A 21,814-nucleotide genomic window follows, 5' to 3' on the forward strand; every position below is an offset into this window, starting at 1 on the left:
GGACAACTACGACAAGAAGACGAGAAACAGCACATTTAAAGTAGGAGATAAAGTCCTTTTATACGACGAGACTGTCCGTCGGGGACGTTCGAAAAAACTAGACTCACTGTGGGTAGGACCCTACGCAATTATTGAAAAAAATTCAGATGTCAATTATACCATTAAGATGGGGAGAAAAACTCTACGCGTTCACATGAACCGATTAAAAGCGTTTGTAGAAAATTAAACCGCAGAAGGAAAGAACGGTAGCGGACAAAAGTAGGAAAATACGAAAAGGCGAAAAGGAATCGCAGAGAGCTCAGTTGCGTTCATCGAAAAATATGAATATAGCAACACAAAAGAAGCCGAAATAAAATACTAGGAAATGCTTTGTATTGCAGGATGCTAATGGCATGGAGCACCTGTACGAAGACCGAACCTGATACCCGAGAACCGTTTGAAGTGAAAAAATTCACACACGAGCCGGGCATATACTTTGAAAAAATTGGAGTAATGAACCAGGTCGAGTCAGCATGGAAAATGGTAATCAAACTGGACATCATAGCTATGGACCATCGATACCAACAATTACAAAACTACATGGCACAAACCAAAGCGCTGTGCTATGATAAACCATTAGAGGAAGAAATGAAACAAACCTGCCAAACTTTGCTGCAAATAATAGAAAAAGATAACGAGCAAGTAACAACAATATTAAGACGATTGAAAATCGCGTACCAAAATCCAAGGAAAACACGACGAGGATTAATCAATGGTTTAGGAACAATAGCCAAAACATTATTTGGAACAATGGATGCTGATGATGAAATAATTATAAAGGAACAACTAAAGCTGATGCAAGGAAACCAGCAAACAATACAACACGCCGTGAAACATCAAATAAAAATATTAAATGCAACTATTGCGCACGTGGATGATATGGAAAAGGTTCTACACAGAGAGAAATGTTTCTTTAGATTTAATAAATTTTCTTAAATCTAAAGAAATTTATGCATTGGAATAGTCCAACCGAATCAGTGTTTAAACTACACATTGCAATTGTTTGACTTTTCAAATAAAATGTATCTTTACCTTAAAATAAATCATCTCTCAAAAAGAGTTGAATATTTTTTTAACTTAAACAATTTTATTATTTTGGCTAAAGTATTGCACTATTGTACTTAAATTACATTTATGTTGAATGAAATAATTTCATTATTTCGACTAAAGTAATATACTATTTCACTTAAATTATAATTTTGTTGAATGAAACAATTTTATTGTTTCAGTTAAAGTATTGTACTATTTCACTTAAATTATAATTTTGTTGAATGAAACAATTTTATTGTTTCAGTTAAAGTATTGTACTATTTCACTTAAATCGTATTTTTGTTGCATTAAGGGCCGATATCACAGTCTTCGATTAACGTGATCCTCCGATTAAACTCACTCTTCGTCTCTTTCTAGGGGGACAGTTAGAAAGAGATGCAGAGTGAGTTTAATCGATGGATTACGTTAATCGGAGACTGTGATATCGGCCCTAAGGAACTCTCTTACAACTGCTAAAAAAAATAAATTTATTATATTGATTAAATAATTTAATTATTTTTCAATAAAAAATTCGTTCTTTTAATTAAATAATTAAATAATCTAATTCAGTAACAGAGAGAATTTCAGGGATTTATTTGAGAACTTATTTTATTTAAATACTTTCTAAGGTTGAGATAGCAGAGAATAAGACGTTAGGCGTTTACATCTATTGTAGTGGAAAGTAAGGCAGAGAAAAACGTAAGTTGTAACAGGCTGTTGTATACAATAGCCTCTTGTTCTCTGCCATCAGCCTTACTGTGTTAATTAATTTAATTGCAAATAAAACATTGATGCAGTTTGATAGATATGGCACAAATTGAAAAACAAATATATTGTTATTAGAAAAGTGTTGCTCTTAAAAAGTAATGTAAAAAAATATATAAACAAGACAAAATAAAGAGACAAAATATATTAAAATATAAATATTTTATTATACGAAAATATTTTTCAGTGTTTTTCAACTACTTTCAATATTGTATAAGATATTTAAATATCTTCAAATTAAAATATAAATTATATGTTGATATAAAAGTAACTGTGGCCATTTTTGTTATTTCAACATAATTACAATAAATGGTAATTTTTAGACTTTTACACATTATAACATAAATAAATGGCATTGGACAATGTTTTTAGAGATCTCACAACTGACAAATAAATGAACGAGAATATATGGTAAATCAAAAACATACTTTAAACATTTTGCAAAATGTTAGTCGCCAATGTTTCCTAAGATCTTCCAACTTACAAATTAATAAATGAGAACATATGGTAAACTAAATACATATACTTGAAGCATTTTAATCGTATAAGTATCAAACTTTAATCGTATAAGTATGTAATGGCTAGCGCGAAGGAAATATCCGTGAGAGTGCGATCGCACAGAAACGTCGGTCAGCCCCGTCAGAAACTCTCGATTCTTCTCAAACAATTTTCACGATCGCTTCTTTGTTTAACGGCACACGGCACACGGCACATGGCACACGTTTGGACACGTTCGCACACGTTTGCACCAGAGATGTTATGTTTGCGACGTTGCGTTTCTGTACGCTACTACAGCGCGTGGTGGGGGCTACGTGGGGGTAACGCACACGACTCGGCCTGCTCAGCCAGCTTCGGGCTGGTATAGAACTGTAGAACAGCTATCAGCCGGTAACCAGTAACGCGTGGTAACATGTATGCTATACTTACAGCACGGGAAAGAAAGAGACAGCAGATCATATGTCTGCGCTCTTCTATACGCAAACCTGGCTGAGTTTTCATCTTACATTCTTTGCCATTACTTCTGGATTTTTAATCAGATTTAACGGTTATTCCAAACAGAACATTAATTGTAAATAGTAACACTCTTATTTCGATCAAACATATTTTATATTATTTTTATGTAAAGAAATGTTTTATTTCATTGAGTAATATTTAGTGTAACCAAAGAAAATGTTTTTTCATCGAAACATATTCTTTCAAACAATCGTGTTTTTTCTATTAAACAAATGGTTTAATGTAATAAAATTACAAAATTTCTATTCAACAAAATAATGTTTTACTAAAAATAAATTTGTTTCTCTGAAATAAATATAATCCAAACAAATCGAAATCACGAATGTAAAGAAATATTTCTCTCTGTGTACAAGAAAACGAAGACCGATTCCTGAATATCACAGAAAAGATGAGAGAAACCTGGTTACGCGAAAAAGCCGGGTATGGACATCGAGAAGAACTCGACGAGCATTTTCTAATACTGAATGCAATTGTGAACGATTTAGCAAGAGATATGACAGACATTATAGAACATTTAACTAGCGCGAAAAATGGAATACTAAACATAAGGTTAGTCCCGATTGAGGATATAATAAATAATTTAAGAGAAATAACTTCACAGATACCTCAGGGAACACACTTTCCGTTTCAAATAACACCAGAAAACTGGGCAACGATAGAAAAATTCGCGAAAATTAGCGCCTACTGCGACGGCACAAATATATATACCATTATACAATTCCCACTGATCACATATCCAACGTATGAAATAATAAGACCGATATCTTTACCTATACATAAAAGCGAAGATATATTTATATTTGTAGAAATAAATCAACAAATTATAGCGATAGATACCGATACCCGAACATATTGTACAATTGCGGAAAACGAATTAAATAAATGTATTAAGGAAGGTAATTCATACGTATGCGAGCGGAACCGCCCCGTCTACCACGTAGACAACCGTGCGTTATGCGAAGTACAAGCGTACGCAGCTATAGATACACATTTAAACTATTGTAGTACTCGAAGTATACACGCCAACACAACAATATGGATAGCATTAAGTAATTCGAACTCATGGCTATATTCCACTCGAACTAAACAAGCCATAGAAATAACGTGCAGAAACAAAGCGATGCAAAAGATAGAAATCGAACGGACAGGTCAAATAACGTTAAAAGACAAATGTAAGATAATAACGCCTGACATGACGGCAAGAACAAACACATACGAAAGAACGACGTACGTGCAGACATACCTGCCCGACTATAACATAACATTCAAACATACACCACAGACGAACCGACAACTGAACACTGTCAAAACGTCAAAATTCCGGAAAATTATACAAAAACCCTCAGAACTTATGGAATTAAGCAAACAACTGACAGAAATCGACGGCAATTTAGATAAAAGCGAAATGGATATACATAAATACACTACATACCCGATACTTTCGAGTTTTACGGGAACTGTACTCATAATCATAGCAATAGCAATAATATATATAATAAAAAGGAATAAAAATAAACCAAACACATCAATGAATCTAAATTTAAATCCGATGAGCAAACCACGAATTATTCAAGAACATATATATCATACGGCAAGCGGCCGGGAAATATCTGACAATAACACAATACCCAAAAAAGAAGACGACACCGCAATATTGTATTAAATAATAAAGTTAAGAAACTCATGTAAAGTATGTAAGACGAAAACTCATGTAAATTATTCGTTTTCTTTTTTCAAAGGGGGAGGAATGTCGTAACCCGACCAGCCTTGGGAATAAGAACATGCTTAATAATCAATACGTGATCAAAATAAAAAATATTAATATAAGATGAGACAATTAAAATTATTAAATTAATAAAAAGGAACGTGACGAGAAGAAAGCGAGTCACAGTTCTGTTCCCAGAATGCTGAGACAACGACGGAGTCACACGAAACAGCGTACGTGCTCCGATCGAGGTCACCCTTCCTTCCGCCTTAACATAATTAATATATAAGTCAATCGCGACAGGAGCAGACAGATCGCTTCTAAGAGTAACCGCGCATCCTAAGTAACGCGTATCGAAATAAGTACTGTAAAGTGAGAAGCAAATATATCCTCTTTTACTGTAAAGTACGGAGTGTCGTTCATTAGTGCGTGGATCCTAATCCTTTGGGCGCCTACATCCCGACAAAAGTCCCTCCTTCACGGGTTCGGACACAACAACATTAAATAAAATAATAAGCTTCCTGTAATAATGAGGAAGCAATGTGCAAGTTTGTAATTTGCAACCTTTTTTATTATTAATCTCAGAATAATGCTTAAGTCTTTGTAGTCTTATAATTATCGAATTGTTTGCGTATGTTACACGTGCCGATATAAGTAATACTCGGTTTCCCAATCGCGATGTCGTGCATAATAAATGACAGTCTCCGTGCGGAGACGGTGACCTTCGTTATCCGGCGTAATTAATAAAACGACTAAACGGAGCAGCACTCCAGCGCCATTAATCACAGCGACGAGAGCTATTAGTAATGCCTTTTCGAGCCGGAAGTTGAGCGAATGCGCACTCTGCACTCGTGACGTTCTCTTTCATGAAAAGGGGGAAGGATGTGCAAGGATCGTGCGATTTCCCTCGGCTTGCCACATTAAATTTCCTGTCGTTTCCGTCTCAGGCTAACGCGGATGTAATGTCCTTAAGTTATTTTCGCAAATGTGCCGTGAAATATTTAAAGATTATTTTCAAGACGCGCCACGAATCAGTCCTCTAATTTTTCAAATTTTATTCACGTTCACTTGATAAAATTTCTTTCTACCATAAATTAGTAATGTGACAAAAAATTGTACAATCAAAAGTTACGTCGATTATATAGATATTTTTAAAAATCGCTCGAAGCTTATATGAATCCCAACGAACTTGGAAAGCGAGACACTTTATCTTCCGCGCGAGACGAACAAATCATTTCCCGCGAGCCGTACTTTTTCGTCTAAAAGAATGGAGAAGGCATTTTTTTTGGGCCGGCGACTCGTGAATCACGAAGCGACCGGAGGGGGGGGGGAGGAATCTTTGTTCCAAAGTATTCTGTGAGAGAGTTGAAACAAATTCCGCGAACTTGGTGGATTCGATTATTAGTTCGCGCCTTGAAAACTCGCCCGTCGTCCTCTTCCTCTTCTTCCGCTTCTTCCGCCATACGTTCGATACTGGGCTTTACCTATCGTCGACGGAATTGTGAGTGCAGGCGGCCGTGTAATTGCGAGTCTTCCCAAGGAAAACGGAAACTTTCTCCCCCTCCCCCCCCAAGTCAGAGGAGAAGGAAGAAGTGCCGACAACGTGCATTAACCGGATCCAAACTTTCGATAGAAATTTCCATTACGTAAGAATCTGGGAGACAATACCGCACCCCGAAGGAAACGTATCCCTCTCAGGATTGTCTGAAAATCACACTTTTCGGGACTCGATTGCGAGAATGCGACTCGAGATTTTAAGTTACTATTCTGCAAGCTGTTATCAAGTCTGCTGTTAATTTAACTATAAATTGCAGTAAATGTAGAGATGTGTAAATCAAGATTTTTTTTATAAATCGAATATAATCAAAGCAAATTGGTAAAATATAATTTTTAATTAACAATTTAATTATTGTTAGATTAAATTTTAACACGTTAATAATAAAAAAATATTTTGATATATAAAAATATAATATTAATTATATAATATAATTTTTCAAAGGGGCAAAAACATTTAAATATTTAATATAAAACTATAAAAATGTATTTTATTTTTAATGTCGTAATAACTGAAACAATTAGGCGAAAAATTGTAAATTACTAAAATGCTTTAATAGTTATAAGAAATCCAATAACATTATCCAACATACATAGAAATTAAAATCAAATAATATATTCAAATGCGAATAACTCGCACACATCGATTATTGCGAATCTTGCCTATTGTGAATTTTGATCAGCAAAGTTTCAGCTAATTTCGCCAAAATCCAATTTCCATAAAAAATGTGCGGAGGTCCTTTTTAAATTTTTGAAACATCCCTTCGACATTGCAAACAAATAAGGATCTAAAACTTACTTACTAAATACTAAGAAATTCCAGCAACTTCTTAAATTTTAAACGACAAGGACTACGAAGGATTTACAGATCTATTAGAGTTCACACTATATAATCTCTGCGAAACTTTCACGCAGTTCGTAATGGCGCGGAGATTTCAACAAGCAATTTTGTGCCACGTGTCAGTGGCGCGCGCGCGTCAGAAAAATGAGAAATATTTGATAAATCTCTCCGGTGTCATTTTCTTCAGTTTTCAGCCACGGAAGCAACGTCGAACATCGTGGCAGGTACGCGCAATATATTTCTTTGCCTGTTGTGCCTCTTTATCTTCAACCCTTTTTATTGCCGTCACCTAAGCTCTTTCCCGCCCTTATATCTCTTCGCCGAAAAACTTTCTCCTACGGCCTTTTCCTTAGCTTGAGGGAACCTTTTTATGTCCTCACGTATGTCGGCCAGAGTGAACGGTGTGTTTCAATAATCGTATATCATTGACATTTCTCGGGGCGAAATAGAAAATTTCGCTTTTCCCCGCGCGCTTGCAAGCTGTTTCGAGCGTCACAACATCTCAGAGCCGGAAATTGAACGGCAAATGTGATCACCTCGCGCGTCGTCTTCATCCAAAGAAAATATCTTTAACAACATACGTTCATAATTCTGCGCATATCGTGCATGTACGTGTGCGCATCGTGCGTATGTGTGTAATAGAGATAAAAATTACGGGAGATAATGAGACTCACAGAGAAGCAATGAGGGATCTCAAAAATTAAAGAAGAACCGCAGAATTCCGATGCTTCCCGGGTAAAAGAGATTTTTTCCAATTACGTCAATCATCCCGACTTTAGTAATTACACGTCACGTAGGCTCTAATCGCCGATCTATTTGGAATGTTCCGCGTGTCTTCTCGTCGGCCAGAGACGTCCAGAAACTCAATAACTTGCACAATCCCGGGGAAGTTCAGTTTCAGACCATCCGCGCCGCGCCGCTATATTGGGGATCGCGCGCGGAGAGGTCAATGACATCTATTCCCGGCCACCATAATTCACCGGGACCTTCCCCAACTCTCTGCGAAAAGTTCCTTCAAACTTAGATTAGCGATTCAATTTGGGCCGCCAGTGAATCATCTTAAAAATCGTTTTTTAATCGTGACACTCTGTAACGAACAAAACGTTCCCTGGCCTTGCCAGGAGCGGCTTTTCCTGCCTCGGGCTTTTCCCGCATTTCCCGCCCTTCCGTTTTACCCCTCCCCCTCCGTTTACCCCGACCACTCATAGATTTCCGCGCCATTCGTTCAACGCTGCACCGGCTCAACGGCCAGTGAGGATTACTTCATCTGCTAATGCCCATCTAAAATTCCGTTTTTTTTTTCGAGAGAGTTGACGGATTGGACTCATTATGTATATCCACGCGCGAAAATAATTTAGTCGCTAAAGAATCCATTTTTAACAATGCTAGAAACAGTAATTGTTAAGGTTTTTAATATTAGAAGTGAATGAAAGATAAGTTATTGTTTCATTCTCCAAGCAGTTCTTTTTGCATACAAGTAAACTTAAATCCTACAATCTCAAAGAAAGTTCCTAAATTTAAATCCTACAATTTCCTTCAAAAATTCATCAATTTTATTACTGGAGAATTCTGAATTAAGTCCGAGTGAAAAATTTTTAATTCTTTTTTATCACTATTCAAAAGTCTGAAAGAACTTAAGAGTTTATATACACGTTAGAAAAATGAAAAATTGACAAATGAACGTAATTTTGCAGAATGGCGTTACGAAGTTCTTCCCTCGAGATAGTGTCGAGAGCGTCGTTTCTGGTTGTGACTTCGAAGAGCATCAGAAAACGTGTATAAAGAAGTTTCGGTGCTTGATCGATCGATTTGACTACACTTCCTTTCCGTACAGTTCGATAACGTCTCAGTGCACGAAGAAGAGAGGACGTTTATAATACACATCTTAAGCTCAGCTCCAATCTATCTTTGAGATGACGTTACTTTTTGAGTTTGAAGAAGAGATTTAATTAGCCATCGAAAGAATAAACTTGTAAATGCGAAGAAGAGAGTTCAATGTTTTGTTATAAAAGTCGTAGATTCTTTTTTCGGGGAGAAAATTAGAAGTATATTTTCTACGGTATTTATCCTAAAATTTGGTAAATACATTATTTGAAATTCAAATATTCCCGATTTTAATTTATTAAAGAATTAACGTAATCGCGCGCGACGATTACAAAGTTGCTCGCGTGATTAAATCGCTGCTGGAGAGTTTGTACGACCACTCACCTATAGCAGGTGCGTAGATGTTCAGGTAGAGGCAATCCTCGCTCTGGTTACGCAGATGAGGCAGCAGTCTCTTCAGATACTCCAGTCTTCCCTTAGGCATTCGCTCGAGCGCTTCCTGCTCGTTTGCGATGTCCGGCAGCTTTTGGGGGCAGACTGGACCCATCGAGTCCGATAATCTGCGGAGGAAATCGGAAATCGTTCGTGCGTTACAACGAACCGAACGGTCAAAGTTTCGGCATGGAATACGCGTCGCCGTGTTCAATAAGGACGAACATCGGTGAGAATGCATTTCGGGGCGCATATATTATAGTATATTGAACCACCAGATGTCTTAACCATATATCATTATTACAATATTACACCTAAATTATTGATAAATTTAAAATGATATTTTCTTCGGTATTAATTTCTTTAATTAGTTGATTAATTATAATATTTTCAAACTGAGTCTAATAAATAAATTGATTAATAAATAATAATTGCAGTACAGTAATATTGATTGTAAAATAGTAATTAATAATGTGAATAGTAATTTACTGAAAAAATAAATTGATCGTCACTTTGTTGAAAAGTTCAAAATTTTTTGATAGTTATGTAATCATAAGCGGACGTGATAGCAATATAACATCGGCATTCGAAAGATTTTCCCAAGGAATATCTTGGCATAATTTTAGAATGTTGTATGTCCTAGCAATATTCCCAGACACTTTAAGTTATATAGAAAGACTGCTCGGCATCCGAAGTATTTCAAGAAGATCTTGCTTGTTATAAAATTGAAAAGAGTATCCACTTTCAACTGGAGGGATGAGATCGCGTAAATGTGATCGACTTTTCGCGTACAAAAATAAAAAGATTGATTAGTCTTGATGAAGTAACTTTCTGCATAGCTCACTGTAAACTCGATCGCGATGGAAGAAAAAACTTCGAAATTTCGATAAACAATATCCGCAGCAAATTACATTGTTTTCCAGAATGGAATATAAGTAGAATAAATAGAAGCCAAATATATTGTTATTGATCGTTTCGTTGTAATACTTCATCTCAAATCAAAGTGTCAGCAAATCTAACGCCGCGCGGGATATTAATGACGCGATAATTTACAGCGGTAGGGCCTGGGCCCTCGGGCGGTGTATGAATAAGGGTCGAGACCGCGGGCGGGAGCGCGATATGTCCAGGATGGCGGAGTCCCGGGGTACGGTCGCGAGAACCCTCGCTACGAGGCCGAACACGCTCGACCCCGCGGTGCCGTAGCCGTCGGGAGTAAATGCGATGGAGTTTCGGAGACACTCTGAGAACACTCAGTAGAGGCTCACACCCTAAACCTCGTTTTGCGTGTCGCCTAGGATATGGACGGTAGGCTTGGGTAGGCTTCGCCAGGAGCAGTGAAAAGCTGTAGCGTAAACGAAGTGTCTTTTCGTCGAGCGCGCCGGCTTTTTATATCGCTCGGCGCGGTGAGCTTGGCAGGAGGGAGGCCGATCGTCAGGCGATGACATGGTGGTGGGAGCGGCGCGATCCCGTGTGCTTGCTTCGGCGAGGATCGACTCGCTTCGGCGCTCGTCGGCGTCGTACGGAAGGCACCGGTGCGGCGGATTTCCCGCGCACACGGTGCGTTTAAAAATATTAAAAATTGTGGGCGTACCGCGCCCTGTCCTCGCCCGACGGAGGATCGGTCGGGCGGCATCCGGCGGGTGGTGGCCGAGGACGATGCCTTGGCGTAAGGGCGCATCGTTACAAGTGTAATAATTACCCTAAGTTGTTCATAGTGTAAATACATAACTGCCTTACATACATATACGAGTTATAATAAAATACGCGGACCTTCTCGGCCATATAGGCCAATAGTATCCCCCTTCGGGGGGAAATGCTACAGTGGTGACTATCCGACGTGAGTTTTTCCAAACGAAATGATTTTCATCGCGCAACACGTTTTTCGCCGGACGCGACGTGACTTTCGCCGGGCGCAGCGTGACTACATCCAGAAGGATCGAGATCACCGGAACACACGCAGATCCCGCGCGAATCGCGTGATATAGACGCACAAACAATAACGCTACGTGTCAAGACGGGTGATGCCCCTTACACGTTCACCGCGAAGGACGACGCAAACAGACGACAACGTGCCCCACCGGGGGGAAATGCTACACGCTTGGTGGACTCACCGCCTTCTTCCTGGATCGCCGCGAGGCCTCTTCTCACCGCCTCGGCTTGCTTCCTGGACTCTTTCCCGGCCCGTATAAACGGCTTGGCAAGTATCACGTTGTCCGTAATGATTGGCTGCTGCCGTTGCTCCACCGGGGCTACTCCGAACGCAGCCGACGGCTGCACCGTTCTAATTCGTTTTCTATTATTTTCTATATTACCGGCTTATATCTGCCCTTGTCTAACGAGAGGCATCTGTTCTTGTTTCGATTGCTGCGCCATCTCTCGCTATACGCCATACTGCTTTTCTTGTCATTCCGCATGTATTTGCACATATAAAAAGTTAAAAGAAGTAATTTTTTTTCCAAGCTTTCAATCTTAGTTTTAATTGCACGATATTGTTCTGAAATGTTTTCCCTAGGTCTGACCGTATTTCATTTTGTATATTTAACCTGTAAAATTTTTTTATAAGCAAATATTGTCGTCAGTGACAGTTGTATGTGCTCAAATTTTTAATTTTTTTTTGTTTTTGATGTGCCTCAAGGATGGGATGTGCCGGCACAAGGTTCTTTTGGGATTTCGGGTCGGAGAACAAATAAATCACTATGTATAAATGAGTAAAATATATTTCCCTTTTACAAATTCAATGCGGTTTCCTCTTTGCTAATCCCGGTACTCGCGTAACCGAAAATACTTTCATGTAAGACGCACGTTTCTCGTATCGTTACTAGCTGACGACTGACTGCCCGCCACTCGTCGGAAAGGCGGGCTCTTTATCCGCTCGGTGTTGCTGACTTTGTAGTCAGCGGTTTTGGCACCGTGGTCAAAGTCTAACGGGCGGGTGATGTCCGGGATGACCATATTTGGTCGTTCCCGAGACTTGGGCAGGTCTTCGCGTCAGCGGTCCTCGTCGCTAAGGTCAAGTTACCGATAGGAGGCAACTTGGAGTTGCCAAGTGCAATACTTAATCTATAAATCGTTGTGCGCTCACAACATTGATGTAAAGTCGACCAGACGGACCTACATTTTTGTACGTACTTCAATTCTGTAAAAGAATTTTGCAATTCCGTAAAACCAATTAAAAGTTTAGTTTATTTAACTAAATGTCGGTAACGACTGCCACTATAAGATTCTCTTAAGGAGTTCGCGAGTCTGGTGGCCAATAAGTTCGAACGTCCAATGAAGCTGCTGCGCGCAGACAATGGTCGTGAGTACTGCAATAAGGAGTTCAAGCGGTACTGCACTACTCATGGGATCCAACTGGAAAGTACCGCTCCTTACACACCCGAACAGAACGGGAAATCAGAGCGCGACAACCGAACGATTGTGGAGAGTACCCGATCTATGATACATTCGGCGAATCTACCTCTGATGCTATGGGCGGAAGCAATAAATGCTGCGGTTTAGATTTTAAATAGGACCACGTGCAGTCAAACGCTGGAAACGACACCATACGAGGTCTAGACTGGAAAGAAGCCTGGCCTCTCACACTTGAGGATCTTTGGGTCTGAAGCATTTGTGCACGTGCCCAAGCAATTCCGCAAGAAACTGGATCAAAAGGCGAAAAAAATGGTCTTGGTGGGCTACCAAGGAGATTCCGCCAACTACAGGTTGTTTGATCCAAGTACTAGGAGCGTCTCGGTGTCTAGGGACGTCACTTTCAATGGAAAATATATATGTAAGTCCCCATCGAAGATGGAATACACAAGGTTCAAGGCTACGCTACCTAAAGAAGAAGACGTTGTTGACATTGAAGAAGAGGATGCCGACGTGAAGAAAAAAACGGATGAGAATGAAGCAGTGGATGAGACTACCGATTCAGCCTCCAAAACCGGAGAAGAACGCCCATTGCCTGGTACCGGGCTTCAATTAAGGGATCGAGCGACCATTCGACCACCGGTCTGGTATAATGCCAATCTTGTTGAGATCAACATTCTGAACACGTACCAAAAGGCTATAACGGGGCCTGACTCAGCACAATAGACCAAGGCAATCAAAAACGAACTGCAAGCTCACAAAAAAATGGCACCTGGAAAATAATACCCAGAAGAAAGAATTGCAATGTTATTGACTCGAAGTGGGTCTTCAAGGAACAACGGACGACATCTGGAGAAGTTTACCGCTTCAAGGCGAGACTATGTGCTTGAGGGTTCAAACAGAAGGAGGGTCTTGACTACGTGGAAACTTTCTCGACTGTTGTGCGATACGACTCGCTGTGAGCACTGCTTGCCATAGTGGCTAAGATGGATTTAAAACTCGCACAGTTTGATGTAAGAACTGCTTTTCTATACGGCGAGCTCACGGAGGAAGTACACATGGAAATTCCTGAGGGTGTAGACATCAACAAAGACCAAGGACAAGGACAGATGATCTGCAAACTAGTAAAGTCTCTATATGGCCTCAAGGAGGGCCCCCAGGTGCTGGAACAAGAAATTCTCCAGCTTCCTGAAGAAACATAACCTAGTGGAGAATGAGGCAGATAGGTGCATCTTCTACGGCACCATCAAAGGCTCCCCTGTCTATCTGACCCTTTTCGTGGACGACGGACTGATCGCGGCGAAATCCCGGGTTGTCTTAAACTCCATAATTTACTCGTTGCAAGAATCCTTCATGATCACGCAGGGCGACACCAGCATCTTTGTCGGATTACAGCTGAACGAGACAGGCAAGGCAGGAGCATTTTCCACCACCAGAAGGCGTATACCGAGCAAATAATCAGGAAATTCTGCATGAGTGAAGCCAGGTCCGTGAGCGTGCCTGCAGACCTACACATCCTGGATTTGGCTGAGAAGGACCATACTTCTCAAACCGAAGTACCGTATCGCGAGGCGGTTGGGTCACTCATGTTTTTGGCGATGGTCTCGAAACCTGATATCGCGTTCGCGGTCAATGTAGCAAGTCGACATTTGAACTGTTATAACAACGAACATTGGCAAGCTGTAAAGCATATTTTTAGGTATTTAGTAGAAACGACTGGGCTAGGTATCCGTTATGGAGACGGCAGGAGCGAGCTTGAGCTCTCAGGTTTTTCAGACGTCGACCACGCCAGCGACGCTAGTACCAGAAGATCAACCACTGGTTACGTTTTTTGCTTAGCAGGCGGACTTGTGTCCTGGTCATCCCAGCGGCAGAAGCTGGTCACTCTAAGCACAACGAAAGCCGAATACGCTGCTGCTGCAGCTGCTGCCAGAGAGGCTATCTGGTTGAGGAAATTACTCAGTGACATCGGGTGTCAGTGCCAAGGTGCGACCGTTCCTTACATTGACAATTAGAGCGCAATACGCCTAGTCAAAAATCCAGAATTCCATAAACGCACCAAGCACATAGACATCCGGTATCACTTCATTCGAGAGAAGGTCGAGGATTTCGAACTACGTGTGGAATACATTCCAACTGATGCTCAGAAGTAGTGTATATAAGGGAGTTCCACCCCGGGAGCTCCGAAAGAGGGGGTGAAAAAGGGGGGTATCGGATTACGCGGAGGGGTAAGGGGGTGAAGGAGGGGTGTCGGATTACGAGGGGGGATGAGGGAGGGGGGTATTGGATTTCGCGGGAATGAGGGAAAAAGGGGGGTGTCGGGTTACACAGGGGTATTGGATTTTGCGTGGGTGAGGGAGAGGGGGGTATCGGGTTACACAGAAGTATCGGATTTTGTGGGGGTGAGGGGGAGGGGGGGTATTGGGTTACACAAGGGTATCAGATTTTGCGGGGGTGAGAGGGAGGGGGGTATCGGGTTACACAGGGGTATTGGATTACGAAAGGAAGAGGGAGGGGGAGGGGTGACCTTGGTATACCACCGGGATGATTCACCTGGATGGTTCACCGGGATGACTCACCGGAATGAATCACCCGCGCCACTGGTCCGCGCCGCTGGTCCTCCGCGCCGCTGGTCCGAGCCGCTGGTCCGCGCCGCTGGTCCTCTGCGCCGCTGGTCCGCGCCGCTGGTCCGCGCCGCTGGTCCGCGCCGCTGGTCCTCCGCGCCGCTGGTCCGCGCTGCTGGTCAGCGCGGGGCGGGGAAAAGGTCCGCGTTCGCGTTCGCGGTCGCGCCGCGGGTCCGCGTGAGGGTTCGCGGGGGTCCGCGGGGGCCGCGTGGAAGTCCGCGGTTGCGCCGCGGGGTCCGTCGGGTCGCGGGGGCCTCGTTCCCAACGACGCCGCTAGGCGGCGTACAATGAGTAAGACTAACTCGATAGCGCACTGCGTAGTTTGTCGATGCGAAATTCTCCGAGGTCTTGCAACATTCTTCGAAATAATCTTCGGGAATTATAGTCTTGTTACATTGCTACTCCACGTGCGTGGAGTACTACGTTTAGTAAGCGTTTCACCATAAACTTATACTCCTTAATAGGAGACGTTTTTATCTCTACAAACTCGCTACGTGGTTCGCGTAGGCAATCAGCGCCTCGTCCATGAGGGGAAATCGGCCTCTTGTCAGGCGGAACAGGTCCTTCCGCGCGCGGCCGGGCGCGGATAATGTGCCAAACGGAAGCCGGGGCGCGGGAGGAGCGCTACTCTCTCTCTCTCTCTCTCTCTCTCTCTCTTTCTTTCTCTCTCTTTCTCTCTTTTTCTTCAAACACCTCTACAGCGTCTTCAAACTGGGGAGCGTCGGGCCCCCCCAAAATTTCACTGTCTTTTATGTCTTTAGGCACAAAAGGTTCGCGCGGAGACATTACAAGAAACTTAGTTTAATCACCCAAACACAAAAAACACGTTCGTACACAAGAAACTCACAAAAAATATATACGTGTAACACTTTGCGCGGACTCGACTAGACTGAATTCAATGACGGTTACAGAAGTCGCCAGAGAAAAAAATATAATGGCGGTGTATAAAACTGATAGTCGCGATACGTCTCGCATTACACCTGTGAGCGCCGATGTTCGCCAGAACATCGGTGCCTCGTTTTTATGTTATGATATGCGATATGTGATTACAAATTCAAGCAGCCGGAGTTTTGGCGGACGTCGCATATACGGCTCGAATAAAAATGCGCGTGAAAAAAATATAGTATGATTTATATTTAAAAAACAATTTATCTACGCAGTACGTTAAAAACAAAGGAAGAAATGACGTCATCGGGACGATGATCGACCCGATAACGCATCGAACCTGTTGGAACATGTTCGTTGTAAACAACATTTTCGAGGAAAAGGGGGGTGTTATTGCGTAGACTAAACAATTTCACGCTATTTCTTACGACGCAGTACGCGAAACAAAAGAAAAAATCTTTCAAAAAATCAGTTGGAGCGAGAGAGAGAGCAAAGGGTATATAACGAGGAATGAAGCGCATCGAGCCGCAGTAGTCAGATTTGAGAGTGATACATCGATCGAAAAGTATCGCGGTTTCTTCGTTATTGTATGGTTGAACATTATCACGTACAAGTGCTCCGGAAAAGAGATTTTTTTATCGCTCAATCGCAAAGATGTTCGTCCTGCTGTCGAGACCTTCGGACATTCGCGATTTTAGCGCCGAACAGCTGCAATTTGTGCCGAAAACCGTTTTGTTGCAAATATGCGGCGATCACATTTACTACGTGTGGGACAAGCTTCCGGAGCATATAAAGGCGGATTCGGAGGTTGAGACCTATCGTCGCTGTGACGAACATTACAACCAACCGTGGCAGCGAACGCACATCGACGGTCCCGCTCCGATGATTAAGGATTGCGGCGAATGTCAACGAAACAAACATTAGTTTTCGCGACGTGAACGTTTTTTTATTTTTTCATAACAGTGAGCAAGAAGAAATGACGCTTGACAATAATTGCTCGTGGTTACCGGACTATGAAAGTGATGAAAGCGATGACTTTCCATACTATTGCGACCGTTTTTACTATGGTGACCATTTAATAGATGATATCGCCAATGCTTTGAGTGATAAAGATCAAGGACGAAAATCGACGGATGTGCAACGAATATCACTGGTCAGTTTGTTCGCGATCGCGAACTCGGGATACGCGGAACCGATAAACGCATCGTTAGACAAGGAGTTGTTATCAATACCGATAAGTATCCTTATTACTGTACGTCTAACACAAGACGAAAAATATACATACAGGTGCAGAACGAAGTAAAAGAATATGAAGCTCGTCTAGTTCGTGATGATCCTTTATACATTAAACTGTTTAAACATGACTTTAAGTCGCAGTATGAGGAGTATCGCTATTGAGCGACTACAGTTATTCGTGAGATAGAAAGACGCTTAATCGATCTGCTAGTTCAAATTCACACAGGCACTGGGAAGTGCGTTGAAGTGGTGGCGAGGTACAATCTGCGTCTGCAACACTATTACCGTTTCGTCGACAATAAGATGCAAAGAACTCTTGAACGTGAACTTATCGATTGTGATAATTGGCACTGTGATGTCCCTTCCTTCAGTCTTTTAAATTTATGTTGGAACACTATAACATTCAGTATACCTATCGACATTGTCCAGCGTGTCATCGATGCATGTGCAAGTGCCCCTTCGAAAAGTGTGACGTAATCGACAAGTCTATATTATGGAATGTGCGTCGAATTCGTGGTGATGAACAACCTGAATCTGAATAAATAAAACATGGAGCATTCGAGCAAACCGAACGCGATCTGTTGGAGCTGTCCGACCAAGTAACTACCTTGGGTGAATATTTCACATGGACGCTGCAATGCGCGGAATTCGTCGAGCAGCTCGAGACACGAGCTCGAGACTTTCGCAGTAGTGCCAAACGTCCGCTCTCGATCGGGCAGAGGCAATCGTTGGTTGCCAGAATAGCGCGACTCGAGGGTGTGAAGTTGCGATTGGAAAAACAATTTATCCATAGCGGTAGTGATTATGCGAACGCTGGTAACAGTGGCGACACGCGCGCGGCAGAACTCGTATGGCGAGAAATCAATGCCGCGTTCAAAACGCGAATAATGACCGGTGCGGTAATTAATATAGACCATATAGAGCCGCGACAATTTTTGGAAGACGCCTGCTGCGTAGTGTGCAAGCGAGTGCAAGACATTATAAAAAAACATAACTGTGTCAAAGTGAACACTGCTTTCAACGGGGAGTTTGTGGCGGGTGATAAACGTGACAATAAGAGTATATGTACAAATAACATGGAACTCTGTCGTACATCGCACTTGCGCGATTGGTACGGCGGCACGTTATCGAGCCCACATTAGCGAAATTCGAGGAGTTCCAGAAACGCGACAGTGGGTGAGCGTTGACTCGAATCCTCAATTTGACGGTAAACGTCAACAAGTACAATCCTTTGCGCGCGGGGTGTCACTTGAAATTGCCTAAAGACATGAAAGTGAAGAACGCGGTGATCAATGTGCTGTCTATGGACAATGCGTGTTTTGCATGGTCAGTGGTCGCCGCCTTACATCCAGCCGAAAAACATTCAAAACGGGAATCATCATACCCGCATTATTCAGGGTACTGGATTTACGAGACATTGAGTTCCCAATGACGTTGAGTCAAATTAAACAGTTCGAACGACTCAACAATATATCCGTCAACGTCTATACCATCGAGGGACAGAAGACGTCAAACGTTCTTCCAATACGGCTTACCGACCGCACAAGTGTTAAAAAACATGTAAATCTGCTGTACGTGCAGGATCCGCGATACAACAATGTTGGACATTTCGCGTGGATTAAAAATCTATCCCGTGTCGTGAGCTCACAATTGAGCAAGCATCATGGTCAGAAGTACATTTGTGATCGGTAAGTACTTATACTTTTTAATAATTTATATATTATTTTTATATTTTGTGTATAAAAAATTTATATTTATGATTTTTTTTGCAGATGTCTTCACTACTTTAGTTCGAGCGACAAGTTGCAGTCTCACACTGTGGACTGCCGAAAGGTAAACGACTGCGCTATCAAACTACCGAGTGAGGACAACAAGTGGCTGTTCTTCAAGAACCACAGCAGGAAAAAGCGACTTCCCTTTGTGGTATACGCCGATCTGGAGTGTGTGCTGCAGAAGACACAACCGGAGACGGAACACGCGTCATACGCCTATCAACATCATCGAGTATGTAGTATAGCATACTACGTACAGTGCTCGTACGATGAAACGTTATCAGCGTATCGATTTCGTCGCGATAATGACTGCGTCGCGTGGTTCGTCGAGGAACTCAAAGGATTGGCGCATTGCGTAAAAAACATATCGTTCGACATTGTATGCATGGTAGACCTAACGCAAGACGAGTGGGAGACATTTCACAGCGCGGCGCAATGTCACATATGTGAAAAACCGTTCGCGCCAAATGATAATCGTGTACGCGATCATTGCCACCTAATTGGGCGTTACAGAGGTCCAACACACTCGACGTGCAATCTGAATTATAAGGATTCTCACTTCATCCCAGTAATATTCTACAATCTGTCAGGCTATGACGCGCATTTCATTATCAAAGAGATAGCTGCCGCGTTCGAAGGCAAGATTGATGTACTGCCTATAACAAAGGAAAAGTACATCTCATTTACTAAACACGTGAAAGACACCACGGAAAGATCAGATTCGCAAAACGATATAAAATTAAGATTCATCGACTCGTACAAATTTCTGAGCGCAAGTCTCGCAAAATTGACATCCTTCCTAGATAATGATAAATTAAAAATTATACGTTCAAAATTTTCCGCGTTATCCGACGACGATTTCAAATTATTATTGTCGCGAAAAGGTGTCTTTCCATACGAATACGTGGACAGCGTCGAAAAGCTGGAGGATACGTGTTTACCGCCGCGCGATTCATTTTACAGTTCCTTGACCGGTGACACCGTATCCGAGAGAGATTACGCGCATGCCGCGAACGTATGGCAGCGATTCTCCGTTCAAACCCTGGGCGAATACAGCGATCTATACCTGAAAACCGATGTCTTGCTGTTGGCCGACGTGTTTGAAAATTTCCGCGACAGCTGCGTCGCGAGTTACGGGCTTGATCCCGCATATTACTACACTTTACCAGGTTTTACGTGGGACGCCATGTTGAAACATACGTGTGTCAATTTCGAACTGCTGACCGACATTGACATGGTTATGTTTATCGAACGTGGTATTCGCGGTGGTCTGAGTCAATGTTCCGGCAGATACGCGCAGGCCAACAACAAGTACATGCAGTCGTACGATTCATCGAAACCGTCGTCGTACCTAATGTACTTCGATGTCAACAACTTGTACGGCTGGGCGATGTGTAAACCACTGCCCTACGCGGAGTTTCGATGGGTCGAAGACGTTTCGAATTTCGACTTTAGCGCGATCGCTTTGGATTCGCCTACGGGCTATATTCTCGAGGTCGATCTCGAGTATCCGCAGGATAAACACGACGCGCACACTGACCTACCGTTCTGTCCGACGCGCGATAAACCGCCTGGCAAACGGCAGGACAAACTTCTCGCCACGTTGCATGATAAGAAGCGTTATGTTATTCATTATCGCAATCTTCAGCAGTGCACGGGCCATGGCCTTCACGTCACTAAAATACATCGCGTATTGCAATTCGCTCAATCTGAGTGGCTCCGTGCTTACATCGAACTCAATACAAAATTTAGAACATTGGCCAAAAATAAGTTCAAAAAAAATTTATTTAAATTAATGAATAACGCGCAGTTTTCGGAAAAACGATAGAAAATGTTTGCAACCACGTCGATGTAAAATTATTGACGAAATGGGACGAACGATATGACGCGGAGGCAATGATCGCGCGACCAAATTTTCATAGCAGGAGCGTGTTTTCGGAAAATTTGATAGCTGTCGAACTGCGCAAACTCGAGGTGAAGTTCGACAAACCGATCTACGTCGGCATGTGCATCCTTGACTTGTCGAAGGTGTGCCTATACGAATTTCACCACAAGTACATGTCTCCCCTGTACCGCGACTCGTGTAGAATTATGTATACCGACTCGGACAGTTTGATTTATCATACCAAGTGCGACGATGCGTATAAGAACATAAAACATGATATAGTCAGGTTCGACACGAGTGACTACGCGGTAGATAACGCTTACAGTATGCCTCTCGTCAATAAAAAAGTGCCGGGCCTGATGAAGGACGAAAACAACGGGGCCATTATGACCGAATTTGTTGGACTTAGGGCAAAAATGTACGCCTTGCGAATCGATGGCAAAAAAGACTGTAAAAAGGCGAAAGGTGTTAAAAGCAACGTCATCGCGCGTACCATCGCGTTCGACGACTACACGCGGTGTCTGAACGATGAGATCGAAATGACTCGACCGCAGTCGTGCATACGATCGAAAATGCACGAAGTGTACACTATTCGCGAGACGAAAATCGCTCTGAGTCCGTACGACGATAAGCGATATATCGTGCCGGATTCGACCGATACGTTGCCGTGGGGACATTATCGCATACCTTTATCATAGTAGTTATCATAATAAGGAACAGTGAAGATTCATGTATGTATGTAATATAATGTATGTATGCATGTATGTATGTAATGTATGCAATACATGTAATAAAATGTATGTACGTATGTACAAATGAATGTATGTACATATAAATATATATGTATGTAATGTATGTATG

The 21,814-nt window shown here is 42.2% G+C and overlaps 3 protein-coding genes and 1 pseudogene across 3 annotated transcripts; all 4 read left to right on the forward strand.

Annotated features, from left to right (window-relative positions):
• Positions 1 to 381: 381 nt before the first annotated feature.
• On the forward strand, positions 382 to 2,249 carry LOC143902140 (uncharacterized). The gene has a single exon (XM_077414842.1). The coding sequence runs from the start codon at positions 382 to 384 to the stop codon at positions 973 to 975; it is 594 nt and encodes a 197-aa protein (XP_077270968.1). The 3' UTR covers positions 976 to 2,249.
• Positions 2,250 to 3,200: 951 nt separating this feature from the next.
• LOC143902139 (uncharacterized) lies at positions 3,201 to 5,027 on the forward strand. Its single transcript, XM_077414840.1, has one exon. It carries the CDS (start codon positions 3,236 to 3,238, stop codon positions 4,508 to 4,510), a length of 1,275 nt encoding a protein of 424 aa, XP_077270966.1. The 5' UTR covers positions 3,201 to 3,235; the 3' UTR covers positions 4,511 to 5,027.
• An 8,996-nt stretch (positions 5,028 to 14,023) lies between these two features.
• LOC143902123 (uncharacterized) lies at positions 14,024 to 14,566 on the forward strand (annotated as a pseudogene).
• A 3,997-nt stretch (positions 14,567 to 18,563) lies between these two features.
• LOC143902124 (uncharacterized) lies at positions 18,564 to 21,651 on the forward strand. Its single transcript, XM_077414826.1, has 5 exons — positions 18,564 to 18,622; positions 18,694 to 18,984; positions 19,069 to 19,740; positions 20,188 to 20,687; positions 20,879 to 21,651. Exons 1-5 carry the CDS (start codon positions 18,564 to 18,566, stop codon positions 21,649 to 21,651), a joined length of 2,295 nt encoding a protein of 764 aa, XP_077270952.1.
• Positions 21,652 to 21,814: the final 163 nt, after the last annotated feature.

This window comes from Temnothorax americanus, unplaced genomic scaffold, assembly GCF_048541705.1.
Source record: "Temnothorax americanus isolate GAGA-0224 unplaced genomic scaffold, ASM4854170v1 Scaffold38, whole genome shotgun sequence".
Taxonomy (NCBI): Eukaryota; Metazoa; Arthropoda; class Insecta; order Hymenoptera; family Formicidae; genus Temnothorax; species Temnothorax americanus.